Here is a 27,011-nt window from a genome sequence, read left to right as displayed (position 1 = left end):
GTGGATAATGCAGTGGAAGCAGCGAAGGCAGCGTTCCAGAGGGGGTCTCCGTGGAGGCAGATGGATGCCCTAAGCAGAGGACGACTCCTGCACAAGCTGGCCGATCTTCTCGAGCGAGACAGAGTTATCCTGGCAGTAAGTACTGTGGTGGGTGAGCCGTGATAAACCAGCAACAGTTGGCTCATAATTGGGCTCCAACTCTCTGCTTTTGCTGCATCCATGTCTAATGTTTTTCTTTTCTCACCCTTTATGAAGGGCAGAAGAGTCCATGCAGGAGTCATGGCTTCCTCATTCTGCAGGATGATTTTAGGAATCTTAGAAGAAGGCTGTTAGTTCTTCTACGTAGTTGACTTGTTCAAAATTTTAGGTAGTTATTGGAGTGGTTACACATATTACACTTAAATTTTCAAAGTAATAAACGTATTTTTTCACAGTTTAAGTCATCTCCATGTTCATAGCTCTCTCCCAGTTCTTATCTTAAACCAAACAACCCACCCCAAAACAAACAAACCCAAAACAACCAGCACCACCAAAAGAAACCCACCAAAACACAAACCTCTACAACTGACTCAGCCCTTTATTTTTTTTTTTATTTTTTTTTTTTTTAACTGCAAAAGTGCAAGGCCGGTTTGATTTCTTTGCAAATTGCTTCCCCTAAAACGAGAGGCTGGAAGAAGAATCTTTCTCTTGCTGGACGTTGTCCAAAGTTTAAAATGTGTGTAAGTGGGAACAGTTTCTTTCCCTGCTGAATGCACTGGTTTATGAGAATTTCTTTGTATTCGTGAAGCTGTGTGAACTTCTGCAGTGAAGAACTATTGCTAATGATTCCTTATCCTTTCCTGAAGGAAGTTGTGGTGCAAAACAAGGGGAGTAGGACCCAAGCTAAAATGTGCTGCAGTTGGGAGAAGGGTTTAGACCCTCTGGGCCTTGGCCAACTTTCCAAATCGTGTCCACATATCCTAGCATCTCTCAGCTTAGAGCTGCTGTCAGCCTGTATCTAGGATCTTGGTCCTTGGCACTCAGCAGTTCAATGCTGCACTTTGTCTCTGTTTATCTTCAGGGGAATGGCATTTGTGACATTCAGTGCTGTTAGATGAGTTTAAGTTCCTGAGCTGATGCCCCACTGAGGTCAGTAGGACTTAACATCCATGGAATATGCTTAGGAGCATGTACTTGCACAACTGTTTGAGCTGGGTCTCTTTCTCCAATGCAGTGGCTCTTAACCACATGAGAGCCTCCAGTTCCTGCAGGACAAAACCAAAAAATCAGGAATGGAGACGGTGCTGATGAACAAATAAAAGGACAAAAAAGATATATGTGTCTGTGAATACACTGCTCATTTTCTGCTCGCTTTTTGATGTGACTTCAGATGACCCTCTTTTTCCCTAAACCAGGGCACTCATTTCAAGCTTTCTGATCGGGGAGGGCTTGTTTGGCCGTGTTATTTTTCACTGCAGAAAACCAGCCTTGGCTGCATGCTAAGTAATGACTTAAAAAAATCAGTTTTCTTAGCAGACGTTCCAAGTGGATAACAATCCTAGGCATTCCAAGGGGAATGCCTGTTGGAGTGCTGTTTGGACCCTGATGTCTGTGGAAGATGACAGGGTATGACTTCATATGTAAACAAAGATGTTTCAATCTACCAAGGGATAGTGCTTCCTTTATGGATGTGCTGGTCATCTGCACCGATACCCCAGTTAATGCCTTGAGTGCAGAACAGAGCATCCACTGAGCTGACGTCCAGAACACTGAGAAGGACACAGACCCAGACTGGACTTCATTTAGAGCTGCTTAGCAGCAGTGCTGCTTTAGGGAAGCATCTTCTCCCTTGCCTCAGTTTCAGCACAGATCTGAGCCCAAAGGTTGCTTCACCAGTACTCTGTTAAAAAAAAAAAAAAAAAAAAAAAGTGTTTTTTGTCATCCTGTGGACAAAGAGGCTTTTCATAGGTTGGTTTTGTGAAGCAGAAAAAAATAGATTTCTAAATAAAAGGAAAGTGAGTCTGACTGATTTCACTGACACCATCTGGAATACAGAACATCTGCGTTGGAGGATCAGTTACGGTGAAGTCAGGACACTCGCATCATTTCTGATCAGTGCCCCAGACCACAGTCCTGTATCCCACCCACAGCCACCTTCCGGGGCCTTCCAGAAGATGTGCTTTCATTGCAATCACTAAACAAAGCAACTTCTATGATTCTGTACGCATCGGGGTTATTTGGTCCAGTCTCTCTTCTACTTTATTTGTATTAACAAGCCCGTTTCCTACAGGAAACTCCATGCCTGCAGCACAAGGCAAAATAGAATTGAGAAATAATTTCTCTAAGAGCTTTTTTTAAAGAAAAATCATTGGCTTGTCTGACAGTGCATATAATTTATTTTTTTTTTTTTCAGACTCTGGAAACAATGGACACAGGAAAACCTTTTCTTCAGGCCTATTTCATTGACCTGGAAGGCTGTATAAAAACACTCCGATATTATGCTGGATGGGCTGATAAAATTCAAGGCAGGACTATCCCAGTGGGTAAGTTCCTTCAAACCCAGTTTCAGAGCTGGGATGAGATCAGGCTTGAGGGGGTGGGAAAGAGACACATGGAAAGGCTCTGGAAACCTGCAAAAATAGTCTGCATTTCCTTTCCGTCTCAGGATGTGTTTTAAGTAAATATGTTTCAAGTTTTAAACTTAGAGAACAATGTGAATGCCAGGGTAGATCTCTGGAAAATGATGTGTGGGCTATTTTGTTGCATTTTTAACAGAGAAACCTTTTTGGTTTTAAATTCAGACTAATTCTTAAATAAAAAAAACCAACCCTATACGTTATAGGGGAGTTTTCTCATTAGGTATCCCTGAAATGAATTTAGATGCCAGAGAGTGTAGGGACAGAGGTTTCTAGGGACGATTGTTTGAAAGCAGCAAAGCTTCTGCTGTCCTAGATGCCACAGGGATGTGACAGAGAGTTGATGTGGAACCCAGCAGTGTCTCCCACCTCACTGACATTCCCACATCCCTAACAGTGTTGGCTCACAGATGTTTAGAGAGATCATGTAGTGCTTTTTCTTAACTTTTTATGAAAGAGAAGGTCTGCAATGTTGACCCTTTTCAGGAGCCAAAACACTGAGCTCTTGGAGTTTTCTGACACTTGAAAGAGATTTTTCAAAAGTTTTCCTAGGCTGCAGAGCCAGAACAGTTGTGGCAGGGACAGAGAGAACACCTTGGCCCAGCTGTATAAGCTATGTAAGTTCAAGTATGGTTTGGGGGAGAACAAATTAAGACAATGGATGTCCCTGTGGCATGATGAGCTATACAATCTATTTTCAAAATCAGCCTATTTTGTCCCTGCCTATGGGTGATCCCTGAGACTGTAGGAAGGACAGGCACTGCAGACAAAACTTCCTCACCAGAGGAAGGGCTCTGAAGGGCTGAACCAGCTCAGTCTGTGCAGGCAGCAAAGAGAGCGATGTCAATCATGTTAACTGAGATCAGTCATCCTCATTCAGGTTAACATGAAACTTTACCTGCCTGGACACTGCTCATTTGTCCTTATGTGAGATCGTTTCCAAAAGCTGTGATTAGAAATGGTCATAATTTCTGTCACATCTTCCCAATGAAACTAGGTTTTCAGCAAGAATGAATTTGTAAGGAAAATGTGCTTCCGGCTTTCTCTTTGAAAGACTAATTGCAATATTTTAAGATTAATGTTATTACTATACTCCCAGAGTTTCATCTTTTTGGGATTTCTTACCAGAAACGCAATACCTGCTACACTGGATGTGATTCCTGTACAAAACATGTTTGAAAACTCTCAGGGGGACAAGTACTTTGCTTCTTTCAGTGAGATGCAGTCTGAATGCAATTTGTACTTGCTCTTCTATGGGGCAGGGAGTTATCCTCCTCTTAGCCTCAACACAGGGAGCTTGCAGAAGGAATTGAACCCCTGGGTTTAAAGGGCTCTGCTGTGACTGTGAGTTTGGCTTTTGAGCTAAGACCGCAAGACCTGTTCTCAAATAGATCTTCATCTGCCTGGAGTGTCCCGGAGGCATGAGTTAAGATGAAAAGATAGAGGGTTCTTTGTCTAATATGGTTTCAGTTCTGTCCCCAGCCCGTTAGTGTGCAGTCACCTTACACTCTTCCCATAGAAGCAAGGACTTTAACTCTGTTGTCTTTTATTCTTTTGTCTTGCAGATGAAAATTTTGTCTGTTTCACCAGGCACGAACCGATGGGCGTCTGCGGAGCTATAACTCCAGTAAGTAGCAGCGGCGGTGCCCCACATCTCCCTTAGAACTGGAAAAAGTGCACGTGCACTCCCCATCTTGTGCTGCAGCCGTTTGCTTCCTTGTTAAGTACAGCTGTTCTGCAGGGAACTCCCCTCGCGGTTGCCTGATGTAGTTTTTTGGTTGACCCCCATGCCAATTGCTCTTGGCAGCATGAAGTCCTCTGTGATGGAAGGGTGGGTCTCCTAATCAGATGCTCTATTCCTCCCAGAGGCTGACACCAGTCACCAGAGACGAGTCGGAGCTCTGACTCTTGCGCTGCTGGGACAACCGTCTTGTCATGACGCGTGCTAGCTTCTTGCTGCCTAGTGCTGATGCATAATTTGGCGTTTTAAATCACATCCATTCTTAATAAGGCTGTTCTCTGAGCTTTCTGTGATTCAGTCTCACTGAACAGAGTTTTCTTTTCCTTGAGGTCTCGTTCTCTGCTGGGGAGGGGGCCAGTGTGGCTAGTTCTTGAAATGCCTCCAATTTTAGTGTGTGTTGCTTGCTCTGTTGAAACAGACAACCAGGAAGACTTAACAGCCCCATTGGAGACCTAGTCTGTTCCTGTCTGTTTGTAAAATGCTTTGAACGGAGTGTCCTACAGGCCACGAGGCAAATGGTGGTGCCCCCGGGATTCTCTGTTAGGATACTTGGATCAGTAAGAGTTCATGGCAGGTTTTGACCTTTGAGATAAGGTTATAAGAGAGACTGAAAGAAATGCATGCGGGGTATCGGATTTGCTGAACTCTGGAAATACCACGTCCGGTCCAGTTCCCAGAGACATCCGGAGAAATGGTGCGTTTTCCGTCAGCAGGACTCAGCTTATATCTCTGGCGATAAGGTAGTTCGGTCTATTTAGGGAAGTCAGGACGAGGCAAAGTGGAGATGGTCAGTACTAGTTATCAGATGTCTGGCCTCATGACTTCAGCACAGCTTGTCAGTCTGAACAAGCCATGTGACAGCTTGTGAGCAACTAGAATTTGTGACTTAAGATCAAAACATCAGATTTCTCTCGTTCATCTGCAATTAGAAGGTATCTCCTGGTCACACTTCAGCCACCTTTGGCACGCAGCAATGCTTTTGGAAACTGTACCTTCAAAAGCCTACATGTAGGAAGCTTTGGAGGGATTCCTGCTACAAGGGAACATTGTGGGACTTCGGGTATTTTAGATTGACCCTACCCCAGCAATAAATACAGGAGAAAGTATAGAACCAGATTTGACTCAGGTTCAATATAGGTTTTACACAAAAGGATGACAGAGGTCAACAAAACCATATCTGTCTTCAGTTCACTTAAGACCAAATCCTCTTAAATATTTTTTTCCAGTTTGATCTTTTAACACCAGCAGTCTATGGGTTTCTATATTTCTATTCTGTTTAAAAGAATTCTGTCTCTATTCTGCATAGATCTTCCTAAACCAATTAACAATCCTCCCTTTTTCCTGTGGCTTAACTGTATTCAAACCAATGTCCTTGTCAAGGGAAGTTCTTAGAAAGTACAGCGTATGACTGAGCTTTATCCCAAGGTGGTGTTGTGAGACAGCCCTGAAGTCCTTTACTGTTACTTTCATCAGCTGTTCTGCAATGGAAAGGTCCTGATGGAGTTATGTCATGCTCTGAAAGTGTCAAAAAGTAGTGTAGGTGTGGATGGCTTGAACTGCAAAATCAGGCCTTCAAGAAGGCTTAGGAGAAAGAGATAAATGGGCAAATCATGGGATGTGGCCCGTGGAGAAGATCACTGAAACAAAACAGGTCTGGGAAAGAGCAAGAGGCAGGTTGAAGAATAGACCATTAGACTAAATTCTTCTTTGTCTCAGGGCTGTTGGGTTAGGACAGAACTCATCTCTTAAAAGCTACACTGCTAATTTAATTGTAAGTGTGAATTTGTGGATTCCTAACATATTTGGCTTCTTTGCTGATAGCTGAAGGCCCTTGGCTTGAGCCTTGACAAGAAGTCCCCATACTGCTGGCTTTCTTCCATCATCCCGAAAGCAGCATTAATTATTTTTAATGAAGAAATCCTTTCTGCTGCCAAACGACTTTTCTGAGATTCAGCGTGAGCTAGATTTTCCACTTTTTGCTTAGGTTCCAAGATCTACAAATACACATGACCATGAAAGAGATTAGCACAGAGGAAACTGATGTGGACTGGTTCCTAATTCCAAATAAGAAAACTAATTGGGAAAGGAGCAATTTACAATTTGAAGGCAGTATAAAGACCTCCCCTGGATTTCTGTGGCTGAACAACCCACTGCAGTTTCCTCGTTATAAACCTGGAATTAAATGGTATTGCATAACTCCTAACTACTCAGCCAACACCTAGCACAGAAAAATTAGGGTTTTTTTTTCAATGAGCAGTTTCATCCTGTAATTCCTCCACATAAGAACACTGTACAAAAAGTGACGCATCTGGACACTGCCTCCAACACAGTTTCTGTGAACAGCCAAAATCCTATGCAAAGTGTGACCAAATGCCTGTAAAGACTGAGGTCACAGCACACAGAGGTTTGTCCAACATGTAGGATTAGCTCGAAGACTGCCAGTGATATTTGGGGTCTCGAGGGGGAAATCAAGGCAGTTATACACCGCAGTCCAAGCAAACACAGCGTTGTAAGCAGCTGCTTCTCTTCTGGCCTCCCAGTTGCTTCTTCCTCCCTGAGCTGTGTGAAGGTGGGGAAGTGAGTAGGTGACCGTGCTGGCCTGATCTGACCAGCCTCGTGTTCTTGCAGTGGAACTTCCCGTTGCTGATGCTGGTTTGGAAGATGGCACCAGCGCTGTGCTGTGGAAACACTTTGGTTATCAAGCCAGCTGAACAAACTCCTCTCACATCGCTCTACATTGGCTCGCTGATCAAGGAGGTAAGGAAACCTGAACATCCCATCTAGGCACCGTTCTTTTAAGGTGGTAAGCAAGAGTGTATTTTGAATTGGCTGCATAGGTTTTCAGGTTTTAAAGACATTAAAGCCTCACAGAGGAAAATGAGAACAACCTTTGTCTTCAGTCTTTTCTATACAAAGGCTTTCATGACTGGCAGTGGCTCTTTGGGAGGTAGCAAAGACCACAAAACCTGTAGGTTTTTCTCCTTCCTCAGGAAGCTGCAGAGAGAAGAAATGGTGCTTTTATTTCTCTGCCTTGTCTTCCCCTCTCCCAAATGAGGGAAAGACTACAGCTCAGTTTTATTAAACAATGGGGGGGGGGAAAAAGTGTGATTAAACATCAGTGTTGTGCTCGTACCATTTTTAAGTAGGGTAATTCAACCAAGACAGAGTGCCATGGGAAACAATTCTTGGGAATTTCTGCGGTTTGTAGAACAATTTAGCTATGTCTGGCCTGTAAAGCCAACTCGGTATTGACATAGAGGGAAGATCGTAGGTTGAGATTTCAAAATGTTGATTTAGGGCTTGTCAGGTGCCCTCCCATCTATTAACCATACAAGGGTGGTGGGAGGTGCACAGGACTGGTCAGTACATCGGCTTCCCATATCTACGTATGGGGCTAATTGTGAGGAAAGCTAAAAGGGTCGTAGATACGCTTTTGCCTCTCAGCTGGCAAAGTCTGTTTGTTGGGCTCAGTCTAGTGATAATGATGATTTTGTCTGTTCTTGGCTCAGCCTGTGAGAAAATAGAAGGATGCGTCAATAACTGCCACTTAGGGCTGTTCTGTCAGGAAAGGCAGTGCAAAAATATTGCCAGTTAAGTATCTGCTGCAGTTAATTGCCTTTATAAGTTTACACAAGATGAGAGAGCACAGGGTGCAGTTTTCATGACTTCTAGTTAGCCCAGCCATGACACTGCTTATTTTTCCCTCTGACATACAGCTCCCCAAACACAGGGATAGCTTTTCCCCCCTAAAAACAATTTTGAGCTGAAATTCTAAGCTGCCTCACAGTTTCTCACAGTTGTCCTTCAAGGCAGAAGCATAATTAGAGCAGAATAATTTTATTTGAAAATGCTCCCTTCTCCACGCAAAATTAACTAAATTATTTGCTGTTTTTCAGAAGAGTAAGTTAAACTTTTTTATTTTTTTAAATCTTTAAAAGGATGCAGAAGATGTTAATACGCAAGCAAAACTACATGTTAGGTTCAATAAAATAATTTGGGGGCAACCAAAGTATTTTGGTTTTTATTTTTGCTGAAAAACAGGGGGAAAAAATCGGTTCAAAGTGATCTGAACCAATCTTTTGCTTCCTTGTGGCTTTACTGCCTAGTCCAAACACCATCACTTGCACAGTTTGATGTGCAGTATTTTCTTAAAAACTCATTAGCCAAGATGCAAGCCTCTGTGAAACTCCTTTTATCATTGTCACATCCATAGAAGGAGTCAGACTGCCCTTGCAATTTATGAAAAAATCTGAAAAAAAAATCTTATGAAGATCATTTTTTTGCAAGATACTACATAGAATCATAGAATTGTCTGAGTTGGAAGGGACCTGAAAGATCTTGTAGTTCCTACCCCCCTGCTATGAGCAATTACTTCCCTTTTTTCTGTATTAGAAAGCAGCAACTGCATTTATTGAGATTTTATGTTAAAAAGCCACAAGAAATGAACATTTAATATCCTGCAATTCCATTGTTAGCAGCTGCAGGAAAAACAACCTTGTGCAATCAGTAGTAGGGCAGGGCTAACCTAGAAGACCATAATCCTTAAAACTCTTGTTTCGGGAAGTAAAAAGAGACCAGTAAGTCCCACACTTCTCCACACGCTAGAATTTCACCTGAAGTTTTGCCATTTGTCTCTTTTGGCAGAATTACTAGTTGGCTAATCTAGGTTGTAAATGTGGTGGAAACTGGCACAAGGCTGTTACCATCTGCTGTTGTATTCCTGTTTTATTAGCCCCATCATCTAGTGAAGTTTTACTGACTTCTTAATCCCCCTGGCCCCTGAAGAACCACAAATGTCAACCTTTGTTCAAAACAAACTTTCTTTCAGTTACCCCTTGGCTCCAGCTGCACGGCAGTAGCTGGGGGCCAAGTCTGGCCAAAAGACTCACTCTCTTTTGACTTGAAACTGAGATTCCTCCAAGAAGTCTTACTGAAACTTAATGTTTCCTAAGCATGGCTATTACTTTCACCCACGTCCACTCCAGCTGGTAGCACACAGCCATGTTACTGGAAAGTCTGGAAAACAGTGATGCAGTACGGGTTCCTTATCTGCAGCTTGCAACTCTTAATTGGACAAGGACTATAGTGCAACTAACTCAAGCTTCCTGAAATCTAAACTGCGCTCTCAGGAGTGCAAATCAGCTCCTGACTGCTCAAAATCTCTCTCTCTACAAAGCTGTGTTTAACCTCTGTCTTAGGTGGGTTTCCCTCCAGGTGTGGTGAACATTGTGCCAGGCTACGGCCCCACAGCTGGAGCTGCTATTTCTACCCATCACAGCATTGACAAAATTGCTTTTACTGGATCAACAAAGGTAGGTGATGGGTTTCTCATAAAAAACCCCACTGCTGTTTCTCTTTGGATTCTCCTCTAAAACTGTCATCCACGTGAGGCTGGACTTCTCTACAGCCAACACTGTTTTCCATCACATTCTGTGTGACAGGATTTCTCTAAAATGTTTGGGATATGTCTAATTCAGGTCCTCATGCTTGTGATAATCCCACATCTCTGTCAGCTGAGTTTTACCAAACTGCCACGTTTGTGTAAGAACTGTAAGTAATAGATGCTCTGACTTAAGGTAAGAGTCTACAGGAGAAGCTGGCAGTGACTTAACATCGTGTCATTGACCCAATGGGGCTTCTGGGCACGTTTGCCTGCCAGTCCTGCTCTGCAAGCATGTGCAACTGGAAAACATGTCAGTCAGAGCCGTGAACAATTCTTCCTTGGCTTTAGTTACCTCTGAGGAGCTAGGACTTAAATACAAACATGGCCTAGTGCCCAAGGCTTCCTCTGCTGACGCGGATGAGATTAACGTTTGAGCTTCTTTTGAGACCTGCACAGTAAAACACCTTCTATCCGTTTCTTTTTTCCCCCTGTTAGTAGCTGCCTTGCTTATGAGAGGGGTGGAAGCGAGACCTCTCAGACATCTACAGCTGTCCTCTTCAGGGAAAGGAGCCCATGGCTTGGCCGAGTCCACAGAACGGAGCACAGCTGCGGCAGGCAAACACGTTTGTTGCCAGTAATCACTGCTGCAAGTCCTCAAACAAAAGCTTGCTTAGAAATGTGAATGTTTGTTCACTCGCTGCTCCGGATTTTTCTTGCAATATACACGAACCCCCGAAGAAAGGCAGCATCCAAAGAGTGGAAATGCCGACACCGATGGGTGCAGCTGAGGCAAATAGAGTCTGTCCACAGTTATTGCTTTGAGTAACATTATTCTTGCTGAGCATTTGCCTAATTCATCCCTTCTTATACCTGTCCTCATAATCGTGGACTGTAATCTAATTGCATAATGATGACAAATTACCTGGAATGGTATTCCTTGTCGGTAAAGGTAACTCGCGGAACACTCAAAAGCTGCTGAATTTAACAACAGTACCATCTAGTGGCTTTCTGTAGGTGCTAACTGCTTTGCTTATCCCAGAGGAGAAGGTGTGTTAAGCCTCCATTTCTGTACAGGGATCACGGGAACAAACACAAATGCAATAAAGTAAAAGTTCACAATGAGCTTTTACTCTCTTGATAGCTCGGCTAATCTAGTAGTTTACCCACTTACATGCTTCTCTCCAAATCCTAGATCAGAAATTTTTAAGCCCAGATTAGGTGCTGGCTGTGGGAAAACAATAAAGCTTGTAGACTTGTCCAGCCCACATGGATCTGTTTGGGTTTTTAATGAAAAAGGAGTGTCCAGTGGATTAAGGGCTGAAGGAAGATCTCAGCTGCTGGAGCTTGTAGGCAGAAACCTGCTATAGACACTCTGCTTGTCCTCCTAATCCATGGGTGTGCAGGAAACACTGAGGGAGACAGATTCTTTGCTAATGCATGTGTAATTTAGAAGTGTTTTCTTCCCCCTCCACCCATCTGTGAGTTCAGCTGCATCTCTGCAGTATTTGCTGCATAATGCTACTGTTTCTGAGCCAGGAAATGAAGCTAATTCAAAATACATTTTGACTTAGTTTTTAAGCCCTGGCTTGGGCTCAGCGCCAGCCTGGAAATGCAGATCTTAAACTACATGAGAATTTTCCCATCTATTTTTTTTCTTTTCCCTTAGTTTATTAACTTACTCCTCGTTGGCCAGCTAGCTTATAGCAATGCCTTTATGAAGCTTCGTGTATCCAGCATGATGCCTCACTTATTTCTGCTGCCTCTAGGACTAGGCAGCTGAATGACTAGAGACGGAGTCGCTCAGTACTAGTCAGTACAGTCAACTAGTACTGCTAGGCTCAGGAGTCTTGCTGGAGTTACAAAGGCAAACCGTGAGGAATGCAGACCTGTAACTGCCAGCCAACAACCCAGTGTCTTCCTTGCTCACAGCTCCACTCCAGGGCAACAGTATTTCTAGGCAGAAATGGAAGTTAAGGTTGTCATGCGCAAAGGTAGAGTACCACAAAATGAGGAAATTCAAATAAAAGGTCACACCTTAAAAAGTAACCTGGCTTAACAATTGAAGCTCCCAAATAGTTTTAACTCATACTGAATGATTCTGATGCTTTAATTATGCTCTTTTCTCTTTCTTTTTTTTTTTTTAAAAGCTGTCTTGATGTTACCAGTATAAAAAAGAAATAGTACATTCAGTCAGAATTTGGGAAAACATTTGATGTGAAACCATTTTTCTGAGAGGGAAACCAAAACTCAGTTTGACATTACTTAGATTAAATTCTGGAAGCAGAATAAATCCTTCCCTTCAGGAGAGGGTGGCCAGATAAATTCCACCAGATGGTCACATTCGATTCCCGCGTAGAAAGTGCCACGGCAGAGCTAGCTGTAGTTCATCTCTTGACATCCTTGAGTATTGCCTTGGAAGCAACATGTGCCAGCTACTCCTGGATGTGAAGCAGCTCAGCCTAAACTGTCAGAAAGTAGTCATTTTCTCCTAAATGTCAAAAATGTCTACGTGGCTTTCTGGTATGGGAGTGGCAACAGATAGGAACAGTGAGTTCTTATCATTGCCTTGCAAGATCTACTCTAAGAGGTCGAATTTTCCAATGTTTAAGAGCAAAACTCAAACCTTGGAGCCCCATTGATTGCCAGTGTTGCTCACGAGCTTGCAGCGGGTGGGAAATGCCTTGTTCTGCCGTTCTGCGCAGCAGATGACTTCAGGATACAGTTCCCGTAGCTCTCCCACGTAGCCTGCCCTTTCAGATCTGCCCAAACCAAACAGTAACGCTGGGGCTGGTTTTGACCCAACCCATCGCAGCAGCAAGAGCTCCTGTCCTCTTTGTGTCTCAATGCTACAGGTCGGAAAACTGATCAAGGAAGCTGCTTCTAAAAGCAACCTCAAAAGAGTGACATTAGAGCTCGGAGGGAAAAACCCCTGCATTGTGTGCGCAGATGCGGACTGTAAGTACCGGCTGCTGTGTTTATTTGCTGTAAAAGCCTATGAGTGTGGTGCTTTCTGTGTGTCTCTGCCATCCCCGGGCAGCTAGCAGGGCTGGTGTTTGCCACTGTATCCACCCCAAAGGCTGGAGAAAGCCTCTGTCCAAGAGCTGGATGCAGTTCTGCTTCACTGGAGCTCTTCCCCAGCACAGGGACCATTCCCATGGCAAATGAGCAGACTGTTGTACAGTTGCTTTCCCTGGGGATGGCTGCAGTTACAGATAAATCTTGCATTTGTGCTTTTCTGCTGCTGTGGTGCTTTCTTTTTGGTTGGCAGTACTGCAGAGCTGGAGCCAAGCAGTGGGGAAATGAGTTTTCTAAAACGCAGCCCCTTTTTTTCCTGACAGGAGAGCTTCGTAGGACCTGATCTAATCCACCTTTCTCCTGGGGGTCTGCAGGACTCCTTTCACGTGTTCTGGTGCAACTTTGTTGTCTTAGTGAGTAGCACTAGGGGATATGTGTAACCGATGACCCCCAAAGTGGTTGGAAAATCCTGTTTGACTTGGGGAAAACTCTCTCCACTCCCCTGCACAGTACAGCAGAGGTTCAAAGCCAGAGGTGTTTGTGCCATCTGAGCACTGGGAGGACCCGGGCTGAGCTGGCTGTAAAACAGAAGGACACGTTGCTTTCTAAACTACTGAAACGACTCTTCAGGAACCATCGCACAGTATCTAGGAATCCACATCCCAATTCCCGCAGCAAGGAAAACTGGTGCCTGCCCTCAGGGAATCCCCGTGGAAGAAAGTATCAGGAGCTATGGCCCACTAGACCTTGAGACAAAAAACAGGGAGGGGGTTGGATATAATAACAGATCTGGTTTGGGGGCAGCATGAGGCCTTGTGAGTGCCTTCAATGGGTGTGGACCATTGTCAGCATTTTTTAAGAAGGCTTTCAAAAGAGAAAGACAAAAACAAGTCTGGAAACACTGGAAGGCTGAAACTGTGCATGTGGTAACACTTTTCCCTCCTGGGCCTCGTTGCAGTGGACTTGGCGGTGGAATGTGCCCATCAAGGCGTGTTCTTCAATCAAGGGCAGTGCTGCACGGCTGCCTCGCGAGTGTTTGTGGAGGAGCAGATATATCCGGAGTTCGTCAAGCGCAGCGTGGAGTACGCCAAGAAGCGACTGGTTGGAGACCCCTTTGATGCCAGAACTGAGCAAGGGCCCCAGGTAACTGTGTGCCTGAGAACAGTTGTTGTTTGGTTTTTGGTTGTGTTTTCGTTTAATTTTCCTTGTGTAAATATTATCCTTATGAATATGGTCCCAGCAGAAATGCTGAAGGGTGAGTAATGTATCATGGCTTTATTTTTGTCTCTATTTTAAATATCAATTAATCACAACTGTTGAAATGTTATGTTGTAATTTTTTTAAACACAAATGTATTTAATTCACTTCTTATCCAGCTTTATGAAAGGGGCTGTCTCCTTGGTGCAGTAATACAAAGCATGTTGCAGCGAGCAATAGCAGCGCGCAGAAGAGTGCAGCTGTGGAAATGGCCGTTCAGCTGCTTGGCTGTGTTGGCGATGACAAGTAGTTAGAGCCCAGGGACTCCAGAGTCCCCACTTTCCCTCTCTTCCTCTGCTCCCTTTCTGATCCTTTGGAGAAGTTTCAGCTGAATTAGGAGGAAAAACCATGCCAAGCTGCTGTCATGACCAGCCTCGTCAATGCTTCCAGAGCCTTCCTCTTGCTTTTGTCTTCCGAAGCAATCTGAGCTGTGGTGGAAAACTACGGAGGATGATGATCCTCGGGTCAGATCTTCTGGGGTAGCAGATCTTCTTTGGTAGCAAACAGGGCCACTGTTTGCTACCAGAAATAAAGGGGGAATCCCAGAACTCTATGGACTAGGCCTCCTGTTCTCAGTACTGCACCGTGAGGTTTTCTTCCTTGATGCCATAGAAGATCCCCCAGAGAAGGGATGGTGGTGACGACATCTGCCTCCCCTCATCTGGATCTAGGCCCATGTACACGTGATTCATGCAGGGCAAAACCTCACTGCATGTCCTCATGCATTGGCAATAAGGTGATGCACATCCCCATTCATGCTGGGGTGAAATCTATCCCTGTGACATGCCTAGAAAGAGATTTCAAACCACTCAGCAGTCTTAGGAAAATAATCCCACGCTGGAACTTGCTTCAGCAGAGATGAGCTGACTCTCAAACCATTTCAAGGTCTGCTCTTACCTTCTGTTAAGGGCTGTTGGCTTTTCAGTTTGTTGTTTGGGTTTTCGTTTTGTTGGTTTGGTTTTTTTAATACAACATCATCCTAAACCTTATCCAGCAGTAGAAGTAAGTGAGCTGCATTTGTAGTTAGTCCCATCAGAACCATATCTGACAAAGACCACCGGTTTCATGAGAACAGCCCCTGAAATCACAGGGAGTAGTTGTGAGATTTTAAAGGATGAAACACACTACAGAGAACAGAATATGTACAACTGGGCTGCTTATTTCAGTTCATCCGTGCCCCGGCCTCTTGCCAGGCTGCCAGCGCTATGTCAGAGCACCTTCCTCTGGTATCACTGCTGTGGCTCAAGGGAGGCTCTTGGCATACAGAGCTTTAATTAAGGATAACAGTAAATTGAGATGGCAGCATCTGGTCAGATTTTAAATATGGCCCATCTGTCCTTTTTCCCCATTCTCTCTTACCTGCTACACTTGTAGCTAGGAGAGATAGTGCACCCTCACACACACCTCAACTTCTGTGCATGCAACTGTCAGGCCCAAGATGGGAAAGTGTTGCGAGAGTGGGAGGAAACTGTTAATCCTGAAGCTTCTGTGTGGCTGCCAGTGCCATGGAACAACCCCTTCCTCTGCAGCTACAGTTGCTCACCCTCCAGAGCCTATCCTGCAAGATGCAACACACGGAAATTCAAGCAGAAGAGAGAAAAGATGCAGCGTCACAAGGGCTTAAAATACCTCCAAAAGCAGCAAAAATTCACACCTGCCCACAAGTTACTGTTCAAATGTGAAGCTTCCAGATAATTTTTTTTTCCCCTCTGTTCCTGAAGGAACCTGCTCTGCTGAGAGTCGGATGGGTTTTTTTATCTTGAACTGATGGATAAGGGAATTATCACCAGGAAAAATGATCTGTCTTCATCTTCTCCTTCATGTCTCCCTGTCAGGCCTCAGTGACTTCAGACCCAGGTTTTCCTTCTCCTTCTGTGTGGGTCAAGGGTGAACATACACAAAAACGGCCACATGCTGCTGTGCTGGCTTCTTTCTGGGGTGATCACTGGCTTAGAAGCCAGCAGTGGGACAGAGTTGGAGCCAGCCTTTAGACTGACAGTGATTGTACCCCCTGAGCTTTTTGGTACATCAGCTCCGAGGGCTTGTAGCTGGACAACAGGGCCTGTGACTTACAGTTCTGAAAGTGTAAAATAGGAGAGTTTCTGTGGTCCAGACTTGGAGCTAGTGCTCTGTGAAACCAAACCGCACCATGGTTGAGCAAGATGCTCTAAGTAGCTGCTGAGAAACCTGGTGCTGGACACGCTGGGGGGACAGACAATACTGTTCCACAAGAACGTAGAGTCGATGTACACTAGTCCTGGAGAGGTGGTCCTGTGTGCAGCTGTTTGTTCCTGTATTCCCCTGCAGTTATGAACCCAACTGGGGAACTGGCTGATTCAGGTCTGATCCAGCCTTTTTGGAAGCGAGGAAGAAAGTTTTCCCTCGGGTCGGTCCCCTGATGTGGATTACTGCGCGTTGGCATGGATGCTGTGGCATGGGCGTGGGGAAGAGAGTGTGTCAGCTGCGGTATTGGGTTATGCTGGTATAAACTGCACTGCTCTGATCAAAATTAGGTCAGGTTTAAGCAGAAATGAGGCATGCTTCTGAGGGGACTTCTCCAAAACTCACATGTGTCTGACTGTGTTGGCTGGCTGGGTTTCAGAGGAGACCACAAGAAACCTGAGGGGTGCTCAGGACTGTTTGAGTGCCAACCTCAAGCGCAGACCCAAGGGCATTTTAAAACTTTGGATTCCTGTGAGCTGCATCACAGGAAGTAATAAAGTAAATCTGCACAGATGGCAAACTGATTAATCAGTGCGTTATACAACTGTGAACAGCAAACTGCTCTAGGTGAGACTGATGTCCTGGTGGATTATTGTGAAACCCCAAATCTTGGGATTTGGGGACCAAAAGACCTGGTCTACAGGAATAAATTAACTGTTAAGGCTGCCTCACAGCATTTGCTAACTAGTAGTTAGTTATTCAGCCCAAAGCATATTGTCTCATTTTTACGATGGTGAATATTTTCCTTAGACTGTAGACATTTGTGTACTTTAGGATTAAAGCATGAAAGTAAAATATGTAAGTAGAAAGAGCCTGTGTCCAACAGTCTGTTGGACACAGTTCTGAGATTATTCTTTAGGATTACGAATGCTAGGTTTGGAAAAGGATAAACTGCTCCTTGTGCTCTTGGCTTAAATGAAGCAAGAGACAAAGATTCAGGGGTGCTCAAATTTTCAGCATTGCAGCGATCCTTAGAAGCCTCCTTCTCTTCTGAATTAACTGGACAAATAGTAGAATTTGCTCTATCAGATCATTTGTTTTTAATAGAAGTCAATGCTGGAACCATAAATAATAGTGGAGTAGGGGACAGAATTTAAACAAACCTTGTAAGCTCTAGTTACAATGACAAACAGTTCCACCCTTGCATGTCATTTTTACAAATGTTTTCTTTCCCCAGTGTCTTTTCATCTAACTATAGTTTGCCTTGCAACAAGTTACAGCTGTATAAATATCCTTGTTTTGTTTTGTGTGATGTGAAGTGGATGAACTGGATTGGTCTGAATCACAGACATGCCAGGATGGAAAGCACTTGCAGATATTTTCAAATTATTTACATTTGGCAGCTAAGCAACCAGGCAAATAGACAATACATATGACACCTGCCAAACTTACTGTGCGACACTCTGCATCCTACACGAGGGCACACATCTCCTCGTGCAGTCGTACGTATCAAGCGGTTTTTTGGGTAGCATCTTAAAACGAGAGAGAACGTGAGTATTTAGTACACGCTGTCCACCGTGCATGTGGTGCACACATCTGTGTGACAGGAGATGTGCTGTTCTCTGTTTTCACCGTGTACCAGAAGTACCCCAAGGACACCCTCCTGAAGCTTTGATATTTGTCTAAAAGCATGAAAACTTGGATTGCGTGTGGCCAGGATTAACAAGGGACAGGATATAGTCTGTAACCTGGAGGAGTCGAGTGTGGAACACTCTATGTAAACAGTCCCAGCTGGCAACTGGCCCTGCTGAAATAAAACCAGATGCCTCGGGATGGATATTCAAGCGGTACAAGCATCTGGTGATACCTGGCTTTCAGAATAACCTCCCAGGCTGCCAAGGCACCTTGAACCAGTGGGTGGGGTCTTACTTAATCGCTTCAGTGAATTTGTCGAGGCTTTTGTTGGTTTTGCTTTTTTTAAAACGTCTCCCTCAGTCTTTTACCGTCTGCGGTGTGCTGCGATGAGGTGTTTAATTGCTTAATTATGCACCCTGCGAACAGCCACATCTCTTCGTTTGAAACCCGATGGCACCTGCAGCCCACGGCTCCGTGTGGAGCTCAAAAGGAAGATCAGTACTGCTCAGAAGTGCTGTGGGCTTCTGCACATTCTTCCCACGAGGTGACCCACTCTCCTCGTGGAGTACGTGATGTCTCCTTCAAGCAGGACTGCACAGCTGCGTGACTTCAGTGTCCCCTAGTTAGGACTGGCTGCTCCCCGCCTCTACTGAACCCCCTAGTTTAAAGGCTGGCAACCGGGCAGTACTGACTGTTTGAGATCACTTATTATATTTAGGTGTGGGTGGGGAGGAATTAGACAAGGTTGGTAACTAAAAGTGAGAATATGGCTCCCAGTCCAGAGATCCAAAAAATGCTTGGATGATACTCATCTCTAAGATCCATGCAAGGTGATTCTGATTTTAAAAGTACCGCTTCAGTGCAGCAGTTGTTCAGGAGTCACCCCGCTAACAGGGCTTACCTTTGGGGCCATTCATACAGCGCCTGTGTGTGGAAAGAGGTGGAGGCAGAGCTTGTTGTGTTCCTCCAGCTGGGGACAGATAGCTCTGGGTGAAGCAGCAAAGTTAATTTAATAGTTTATATACTCTGCTTCTCCCTCCCTTGCACTGATTCCATTGCTGGTCAGATCCCTTGCGGAGCTGAGTGAGGTTGCTAGGCCAGCAAAAATCATCTCAGGCTGTTCTCACGGTGCTCCCCAGCTAAATCAGTGTGTGGAGAAAGTCGGTAAGTCCCAGAGCTGAAGCACGGTGAGCTGTGGGCGTGCATATCCTGGACGCAGGGGAAGCGAAAGGGGGGAGAGCAAACTATTAGATCAGGTGAACCTACCGCATCTAACTTCACCTGCTGTTTTCTGTGGCTCAGGGCTACGCCCACGTCCTGTCTTTCATTGCCCGACTGCTACAGCACAGAACGAGATGGAAACTTTTCTGGTGTGACAGTGCCCTGCAAATGTGCTCCTGGGCTGCACACCGGGATCCAGTCTCTGGAGGGGTGATCCTACAGGTGCTGCTGCCTCTTTCTTTTCCTTTTGTGTCTGACAGATTGACCAAAAGCAGTTTGATAAAATCCTGGAGCTGATAGAAAGTGGGAAGAAAGAAGGGGCGAAGCTGGAGTGTGGAGGTCTCGCCATTGAAGACAGAGGCCTGTTTATAAAACCCACTGTGTTTTCGGAGGTCACCGACAACATGCGCATCGCCAAAGAAGAGGTACAGTATAAGCAACCCGAACTTTTATATGCATTTGCTGCTGTAAATGGGAAAGAAAAGAGGTATGGCTGTGGTTTGCGGTGAAAATCAGAGAGGAAAATAGATGTTTCACTTATTCCACCTATTTCAGTGTCCTAATGCTGAAATCCATTCTACTAACGAAGTATCTGCAAAGTGACCTTCGATTTGGAGTGTGTGTAGAAGTGTGAGAGGAGCAGGAAGAGAGCAGAATGGGCCAAAAAGCTGTCAAAATGTTTTAGCAGCAATTTTTCTGCAATTAATAGGTGTCTGTTTGCCAGCCCTTTCTAACGCCTTGCTGCTTTCCCTCATTTTGTTGTGTTTTCCAAAAGGGGAAGCAGTCCTGTGAGAGTACTCTGGACAATAACAAAGCCAGATAAAAACATAGTAGCTAACACTCCCCTCTAAAGCTTTTGGGTCTCATTTCAGGATAATGTAATATAATGCAAAATACAAGCCATGCCTTACCTAGATCCAGCTGCTCTAAATGCTGTTTCTGAATAATAGTGGCGATGGAAGGATTTCTGCTTGATTCCTTCAGTTTAAATATAAATAAGTGAATACAAATAACTGAAACTGTGGCAGGCTGGAGCAATTTTTCATATTCTTTGCCCTGAAGTTTGAAGGTTTTCTGAAGACAGAGAGTTAAGCTCTCCCCCTCTACACAGACAGATGGTTGTGCTGCTGCGTGCTCTTACGCACCTCCTACTGAGTGGACTGGAAATTGCTCAGCTGTAGTACATGCTGATTTAGAGAGACAAAGGACAACATAATGTGTGTTCTTGCTCCAGTACTTTGTAAAAAAAAAGGAATTGTTTTATTGCAGAAAGTTAGGACAAGAACTCCACGACCTGAAGCTGGTGAGAGGGAGCAGTCCTGCTGTACTGCCACTGGAGAACTTTTCTCAAGTAGCCTCAGCGTCTGAAATAATCCCAGATTCCGTTCTAATGGTGAAATCCTCTGAGGCTGACTGGTTTTTTCCTATATGAAAACACGGTCAAAGCCGGCAAAGTGCAGATCTAATACTCTGGCTTTCATTATTCATATGCAGGAAAAATGACCAAGCTGCATGTGATTAGGTCCTGTGATATTCCTTTGCAAAAGAAGTTAATCTACTTTTCATCATGTTCCCCAACGGAAAAGAAGTAGTTGCCAAAGTCTGACTGGCACTTGTATTTTATCGTTTAGCCTAGTGCTTTTTATGAGGCTGCTTACTGCTCACTCCTGGCGAAATGTTTCGATGTCTCAGATCTGCCACAGAATCTCTGAGGAACCTGGGAAAGATATCAGTCAGTCTGGGCATGAGTTACATTCTAAAAATAGAGGGAATAAGAGCTGAAAATCCCATGACAGGCCTTTTTTTTAATGAACTGACTCCAAATCCCAAGTCACGATTCGTGAATCTTACCCAGTTTCATTCATTTGCAGTTTTGTTGCAAATGCACCTTCTTCCTTTGCCCAGGGTCAAGGCTCCAGTTAACTACGTGGATCTCCCAAAACAAAGATATTTAGAAACACTAAGATATTGGAAACACATGAGCCTGAAGGTCAGGCAAACTGCTTAACCTGGCCGTCAAGGTGACACAAGTGATGCTGTATCTCACCTTTGGAGGGGACTTTTTGTACTGCAAGGCCAGTCAGGCCAGAAAAGGGCCCCACTTTTTGATACTGGACTTGATGAGAGCCTCCATGCCAGGAGTTTGGAAGCGTTGTTTATGCTGGCTGCCTTTATGTTGGCAACCTGGGAGGCCAAGTTTGTGGTCAAACACGTACGTGGTAAACACACTGTGTGCAAATCAACTGCATGCCGTGACAAAAGCTGAGTTAAAACAAAAGAAGAAAACTTGCAACCCTTGAAATATATTAATTACTTCTTGAGTATACTCAGCTTCTGAGTTCAAAAGGAGTAGCCGTAAGGATGAATCATTTGAAACTTGTCCAGATCTTACTCTGCTTATTTTGATTGTTATGGATGATTCATTATTTGTTGCATATATTAACTACTATAGCACATTGCTGGACTTTCTTTGAAGACAGTGTAATGATTAGTTTTTAAAAGACTCCATCAGTGACTTCGAGGAGGCTAGGATATAACATTTAAATATAGTGTCCAAACAAAGCATCTGATTCTGATTACTTCAAAATTACCGTGATTAGCAATGATTAGCAGGATTGCCATGATTTTCTGTGCTAATGTCTAATTGATTAGAGAGGGAGTAGCTGGTAGGTTGAGAGAGGTCCTCCTGCCCCTCTGCTCTGCCCTGGTGAGGCCATATCTGGAATATTGTGTCCAGTTCTGGGCCCCTCAGCTCAAGAGTGACAGGGAACTGCTGGAGAGAGTCCAGCGCAGCCACAGGGATGATGAAGGGAGCGGAACATCTCCCTTATGAGGAAAGGCTGAAGGAACTGGATCTCTTCAGTTTGGAGAAGAGGAGGCTGAGGGGTGACCTCATAAACGTTTATAAATACGTCAAAGGAGGGTGTCAGGAGGACACAGCCAGGCTCTTTCAGCGACATCCAATGACAGGACAAGGGGCAATGGGTACAAGCTGGAATACAGGAGGTTCCACTAAGGAAAAACTTTTTCCCTGTGAGGGTGCCGGCGCCACGGCTACTTTGAGACTGACAGAGCACTGGAACAGGCTGCCCAGGGAGGGTGTGGAGGCTCCATCTCTGGAGACATTCAAACCCCACCTGGACACGTTCCTGTGCAATTTACTGTAGGTGATCCTGCTCTGGCAGGGGGGCTGGACTAGATGATCTTTTGAGGTCCCTTCCAACCCCGAACATTCTGTGATTCTGTTATATGTGCAGATTTTTGGGCCAGTTCAGCCAATTATGAAGTTCAAGAGTATAGAAGAGGTCATAAGAAGAGCCAACAGTACCGAGTACGGACTTACGGCTGCGGTGTTCACAAAGAATCTGGACAGAGCGTTAACACTAGCTTCTGCCTTGCAGTCAGGAACTGTCTGGTAAGCAGAGTGTGGGCTGGGATTTCACTTCCTGGAAGGACAAAGGGATGCATGATTTGGAATCAGAAGTGCTGGAGGCAAGATGTATTAGTAGTCTGCTTAATTTTTGATATTCTGCTCAGAAGCAACATCCATTCGTCAAAATAAGGTGGTGAGGACCAGACAGTCTGGCAAGAAGTGGACTGGATGTTCAGTTGATGTAGGTCTTCGGTTGGAAAACTCTGAAAATGTAAGGTTGTGTTAAGTTCCACCAGACACGATGCCTTCAAAATCCTGCAAGCAGAAAAGAAGCAATTCTAATAATCTTTAGGTAGCGTCAGATGGGATCTTAGCTGCACAAATCAATATGGACAGTAGATGGCACCACAACACTGTCGGAAAGATAAGTAGCTATTTTTGCTGACAAAAATTCTCATTTTATATTAAAATAATTTTAAAGATGGAATCCTGTTCGGTTTTTTCCCCACTCAGGATAAGAATTTGATCTCGTGTCTGATTCTGATGCATGCATAGGATTGATTTCAAGAGCTGGTGCCAGAAGAATCTGCCTCTGAGTCATATTTACATGAAAAGGGGATGCTGGGCTTTGAAAGATGTGTTGTACGTACAGCACCAAGCCACAGCTGTCTCTCTTCGGTCATTTGATCTTACTGAGATGCTGAGGAAGTACTTGTGTTAGCTTTTTTCTACCTAGCAGCTACAAAAATGGGGCTGGCACTTTTGTTTCGCTGTGACACAACTGTCTAACACAGTCAGACTTTTTTTCTATACCTGGAAGTGGGTGGTGGAGCCTGCTTGTAAGTGTTTAGATGGGCTTCCGAGTAAACATGCTCGTTTCCAAACGTGCTTTATTAAACTAGGGAATAGGTTGGACCATTTATTTTGAGCATGGCTCTGAACACAGCGTGAATTCTATTTTTTAATGTCTCAGCCATTAGAGACTGAGGTGAGAGGTAGGTCAGACTGAGTACCACTCAAATGTTTCTGTAGCAAAATAAGATTCTATTACTAAAATCTGATTTCTCAAGTGAATGGACTTTATAAATAGAAAATGGACAGATTTTGGCCTTTCTTGTACGGTTGTTGTCATCACCTTGTTTTTCCTTGATATTGAATTGTCTTTTTGCAATTGATGTTTTTACTGTAGGATCAACTGTTACAACGCTCTCTATGCACAGGCTCCTTTTGGTGGCTTTAAAATGTCAGGCAATGGCAGAGAACTGTAAGTTTTGCTCGATAATTTTGTTTATGTGTGGAAGGTGAATGCAGTAACAACTGTAACTCAGTGGAAAAAAACGTTGGATTTGCTATTAAGCTATCAGGGTTGCAGTATGCTGCCCAGGGAGTTGCTAAGCAGGTACAGCACGGATGTAAAGCACAGTGTGAGAACACGAGCTGTGCCTTAAGGACTACCTTCATCTGCTTTATAGGCTCCTAATAACTCCAGTTCAGGCAATTCCACTTGCAAGCATTTTTCCCGACTAGTTAGATTTTTAGATCAAGGGAGAAGTACGGTACCTTGGCTGGGGACGCTGATATCCATCCCAGACCTCCTCCACTTTTACATGTCCACCCTTTTATCTGGACCGCTCTTGACTGCTGTGTCGTTGCTCCTAGTTTGACCTTTTCCCACCTCTGACTTTGTAATGCTGGAGATAGAACAACAAAGAAGGACCTCCAAAAATTGTTCCACCTCCCACCTGCCAAGCTGGCTACTAAATTACGGACGGACCCTCTCTCTCTCTTCCCTAGCCTGACCTGTTGCAGCATGGCTACCAGACATTACAGCTCTAATTAGTTACTAACCCAGAAATTTTTTATACTAAGGTCACCTTGTAAGTTAGAGGTACAGCTGAGAAATTCACTTAAATCTTAATTTTCTACATGTGTAGGTGAGAGGCAGATTTTATTACACCATTCAGAAGACTCTTTGAAGGAATCTAATGCACCTTTTGTTCCATAATTCAGATTTATTTCCAGGAACTGTTTCCAGTAGCTGTTCTGGTGCATCTGCTGCTCTGGGACATGAAGACGCCTCATTGGCTAAGCACAGCGAAAGAATGAATCCTCAAATGGGACATATATATGCTGAGACCTTATGGTTTAACTTTGCCTAGCTAATTAAAAGTTGTCAGGGGTTTATCCCTGGGGCAAGGCGTGGGACTAGAGCCAGTTTCCAGCCAACCAAGACATAGTGCAGTGGTGGGGTCTGTCATTGGTATGTGTTTCCGGAGCAACTGTGCCCTCTTGATTACATGGTATCTTGTAGATAGAAGCTTAGTTTCAGTGAAAAAGTAACTTTAATTACTGTCTAAGCACTGATAATTATTTAAGGTGGATGTTTCTTCCGTGGGTTCTCACAATAGTACTTGATTTTCCCTAGGCAGACAGTCACAAGGTGGGTTACTGTGACCAGAAGCATTCCATGTTTCTTTTACAGCAGGGTGCAGTTGTGTGTACTTAGATGCACGTACTTAGCAATTACTCCAAGTTGTGGGCCGGACTGAGAGCTTGTGTCAGTTGATTCAGATCTGATAATAATGGCCTGATGTCTGTCGATTGGTGGCTAAAAAGCACTTGTGTAGAAATCTCTTATCTTAGGGAAGTACACATTAACTGCTACCATGTCCCCTTCCCTCCTCTCTCTTGTTTTGCAGCGGTGAATACGCTTTGGCAGAATACACCGAAGTGAAAACTGTCACCATTAAACTCTCCCAGAAGAGTTCATGAGGACAGAAGGCCTAAAACGCTGACACTCTGAATGTGACACATGGGGACGTGTTCAGAGCAAGGGGGAAGGGAGGGGTAGGAAGGAAAATGGAAACACCTGACTTTATTCCTCTAAAAACACTGAATCTACTGGACTCCATCCTGTCAACTGGCTCTTTGAAAACTGATTTAAGTGACCCTACTGACAGCACAGCACACACTTGTACCGTACAAGTCCCTGGCTCTACATCGGTCTGCTGCCTGTGACTAAAATGCTGGTGAGTCACAGTGTTTGCCGGACATCTGCTTTCAAACCGTACCCTGACGTACGCGGACATCAAGGGCACATCAGAGAGACTTCTGGTACCTTCTGTTACAACACCTGCAGAAGCACATGGGTTTCACTTGGCATAAATGGACTTGAGGGGTGGGGGTTAAGACAACCTGACTGAAGTTGGCGGCGTTTACGTGGAGATTGCAGCCGGAGTTTGGAAGTGCAAGCTTTCTTGGAAGGGTCTGTTAAGAAATTCTCTTTGAAAGAGCTATCTTGGTCTCTCTAAAGATACAGACATTTTCCATATTGGTGATATTCTATCCCTGAATGAGGTTTGTGAGAGTTTCGTAGAGGACTCCTTCAGGGCCAGTATTTCACCCAACAGAGCTAGACTTCCAAGTGTCCTTGGAACCTGACGTTTTGGTGTGCGCACATTACACATGCTGCAAATGCAAGTTACTGACTTGCTAACCCTTCTGGCTCCAAATGAGTCACAATTGTTTCTCAGACCTTCACTATAGCACTTTTCGCAAGAGGATTTTGCACTGTATTTACTGCAATGACACCGAGTTAAATGCTAAGCATGTAGCATGGTAGATATCCCACAGAAAACATCCCACGCCAGTCCTTCTGATCTGGGGGAGGGAGCAGAAGAGCTGCAAGAAGCTCTCCCTGCTCTCTCTTCCTCTGTAACTTTCAGGCTGCGTGACCATCTCTTCATTTTTTGAGCCAGGGCTATTATTACGAGAGTAAACCTTATAAGCTCTTCTCACTGCTTCTTTATCCTGTATGAATGTAGCTTAAAATAACTTTCTGGAAGTACAGTATGAAAAGGCAGGTGCTCCCAAGCACACCCTGAGTGCTGAAGATGTGGGTGTACAAACCAGTTACCATGGAATAAGCTATGGCTGGACTTAAATGTGTCAGCAGCTTTGCAGTAATTGTCCTCCTGAGTGCTGTCATCTTGTGGCAAGCACAGAGTAGCTGCTACTTCACTGAGGACTAAACTGCCTTGAATTTTTTCTTGCTTACAGTTCCGTAAGCCTGCACGACATGTATAGCATCCATGGAGTGGCTGTCACACCAGGTTTATGCCACAGTATCTCCTGCAGTAGCTTCTTTGCGTTCACAGACAGGAGATTAATGACAAGCCACATGCTGTCTTCAGTTCTTGGCTTCACTCCTTTCCCTCCTTCTCCTCCTGATTCCGTATTGGAGAACCACCGGGAAACATATGGGAAGTTCCGTGTCCACAGGAGCTGGTGTTAGTGGTGTCAGCTTTTTAGGAAGTTCACCTCATCTCGCTGGGATTGTCCTCTGAGAGCAAACAGCTAGAGATTCCTTGTGGCCTATCGACGGATCTCCGCAGAGCACCGGTAAAGTCTGCTCCTCAGAGTTTTCCAGATGGCAGGTCAAAACCTCTGTCCTCTGATGCAGGCAAGGATTTAACCGATACCTTCCTTTGCTCAGAGATACACCCTGTCGGTAACAAGTTCTGTTGCATGAGTGGACCTTTATTTGGAGGAGGAAGGAAGGTGGGTGGTGACAAGTAAGGATAAAGTTTGCATGAGCCTAAACTTCCT

General features: G+C 44.5%; 1 protein-coding gene across 1 annotated transcript; it reads left to right on the top strand.

Annotated features, from left to right (window-relative positions):
• On the top strand, positions 1-25,475 carry ALDH1A3 (aldehyde dehydrogenase 1 family, member A3). Its single transcript, XM_009871160.1, has 11 exons — positions 1-135; positions 2,393-2,522; positions 4,181-4,242; positions 6,985-7,113; positions 9,555-9,668; positions 12,592-12,694; positions 13,713-13,897; positions 19,291-19,455; positions 22,288-22,445; positions 23,593-23,667; positions 25,103-25,475. The coding sequence occupies exons 1-11, from the start codon at positions 61-63 to the stop codon at positions 25,173-25,175; spliced, it is 1,269 nt and encodes a 422-aa protein (XP_009869462.1). The 5' UTR covers positions 1-60; the 3' UTR covers positions 25,176-25,475.
• The last annotated feature ends 1,536 nt before the right edge of the window (positions 25,476-27,011 follow it).

The sequence above is a fragment of the Apaloderma vittatum genome, unplaced genomic scaffold, assembly GCF_000703405.1.
Source record: "Apaloderma vittatum isolate BGI_N311 unplaced genomic scaffold, ASM70340v1 scaffold38976, whole genome shotgun sequence".
Classification (NCBI taxonomy): Eukaryota; Metazoa; Chordata; class Aves; order Trogoniformes; family Trogonidae; genus Apaloderma; species Apaloderma vittatum.
This window is presented reverse-complemented; position numbering and strand designations above follow the sequence as displayed.